Genomic DNA, 1,525 nt, shown 5'->3' on the forward strand with positions numbered 1-1,525 from the left:
AAGTAGTTTTTATTTGATCAAAAGTGCAAAAAGACAGACTGAAAATGGCCCTTCATAAATAATTAGTGACAGACGTTGAGAATTGACCAATAACTAAGTGCAGCCAGTCTCAGAGATCCCGCCCCTTTTTAAATTGTAAGACCAATAGCGGAGCTCCGTTTCGTCAGCGGTGGGCGGGACCATTGGAGCTCAACAAAAGGTAACAGGTTGCAGTTCCAGCAGCGTCACAATGAAACTGTCGCAGCTGAGGTGATTTGCGTGGGAGTTCTTCTTTTCCCGTGAACTTTGATGGATGTTTGTGGAAACATTTGAAGTTTCTTCACCGTACGACGAGGAGCAGGAAGAGGGAGGATTTTCGGGAGAAAAGAGGTAACTTTTTACGGTTCTGGATTCTTCTTCTCGGCTAAAATAAAAATAAAAACATAAAACCCAGACAGACAAGACTTTCCAGACAATTAACTGTCTTTGTGAGGAGTTTTCTGTCGCGATTTGATACGTGTTTCCTCCTTCAAGTTGACAAACAGGTATTCAGATTTATTTCGTCCTAACAGTGGGTTTTATTTCTTAAAGTTGGAGGCTAACAGCAGAAAAACTGAGGTTAGCTTAAAACTTCAAGTAAAGGTTTGTTTCTTCTACGATGCTATGAATTATGGGTAAATAAAGGCTTAACGATGAAAGGTTTATGTCTTAAAACAAAATGTTTTTGGTTACGTTCACATAGCTGAACAACATAAATCTTGTGCACCTGTTCTTATTATAGTAAAGATAAATCACAGCTTTTATTTTCCAAACCGTGTTTAAATGTAACTGATCTGTAACAAATAAAAGAACAGTTAGATGACAGTCCATGCTGCAGCAGATTATAGTGTTAAAACTGACTGTTGTGTCATGAAAGTCACTAATAACAGACCTGATAAAACCTCTGACACGCTTTTATTTTGAAATCTGTTGGCTCCTAAACACTCTGTCCAATGTTACATGATGAGTACTTATACTGAAGAGTGGAGTAAAACCCAGAGACCAGCCTGAGCTCCTGGCCTGGGCCATGAGAGGAGAGGAGGAGAACAAGTGTCAGAATGTGAGGAGGAGGAGGAGGAGGAGGAGGAGGAGCAGGGGGGGCCTTCATAGTGGCAACACTGCAGAGCTGGAACTAAGTAGAAATGTTTTGTACTTAAGTAGAATTTTTGTGTATCTGTGCTTTACTTGAGTAATTATTTTTCAGCATACTTTTTACTCCTTACATTAAAAAAAGACAAGAAGTATACATTTGTTTCTTTTATTTCATTGTTTCATGTTTTCATTGCAGCTTGTTGTTGTAAAAAATAAAAACTATCCATATAAACTGAGCCTCCTAGATAGAGTGAATTTAACTGTGGTTGAATGAGAAGTATAAATATATAAAACTCTGATAGTGTATTAGTTTGTACACAAACAAATCATGTCACACTCCAGCAGGACAGAATCATTACAATAGAATAGATATAGATTATATATTGTATTTGTATTTCATGAATTATATTCTTAC

General features: G+C 37.4%; 1 protein-coding gene across 1 annotated transcript in view; it reads left to right on the forward strand.

Moving 5' to 3' along the window:
• Positions 1 to 198: 198 nt before the first annotated feature.
• The window catches only part of cgna (cingulin a), a gene marked incomplete at its 3' end in the record, with an annotated part of 28,597 nt that continues 27,270 nt past the window's right edge, over positions 199 to 1,525 (forward strand). Inside the window, 1 exon segment of the mRNA XM_014009695.1 lies at positions 199 to 369. Within this exon segment, the coding sequence (XP_013865149.1) occupies positions 293 to 369 (77 nt within the window).

Source organism: Austrofundulus limnaeus, unplaced genomic scaffold (genome assembly GCF_001266775.1).
Source record: "Austrofundulus limnaeus strain Quisiro unplaced genomic scaffold, Austrofundulus_limnaeus-1.0 Scaffold60, whole genome shotgun sequence".
Taxonomy (NCBI): domain Eukaryota; kingdom Metazoa; phylum Chordata; class Actinopteri; order Cyprinodontiformes; family Rivulidae; genus Austrofundulus; species Austrofundulus limnaeus.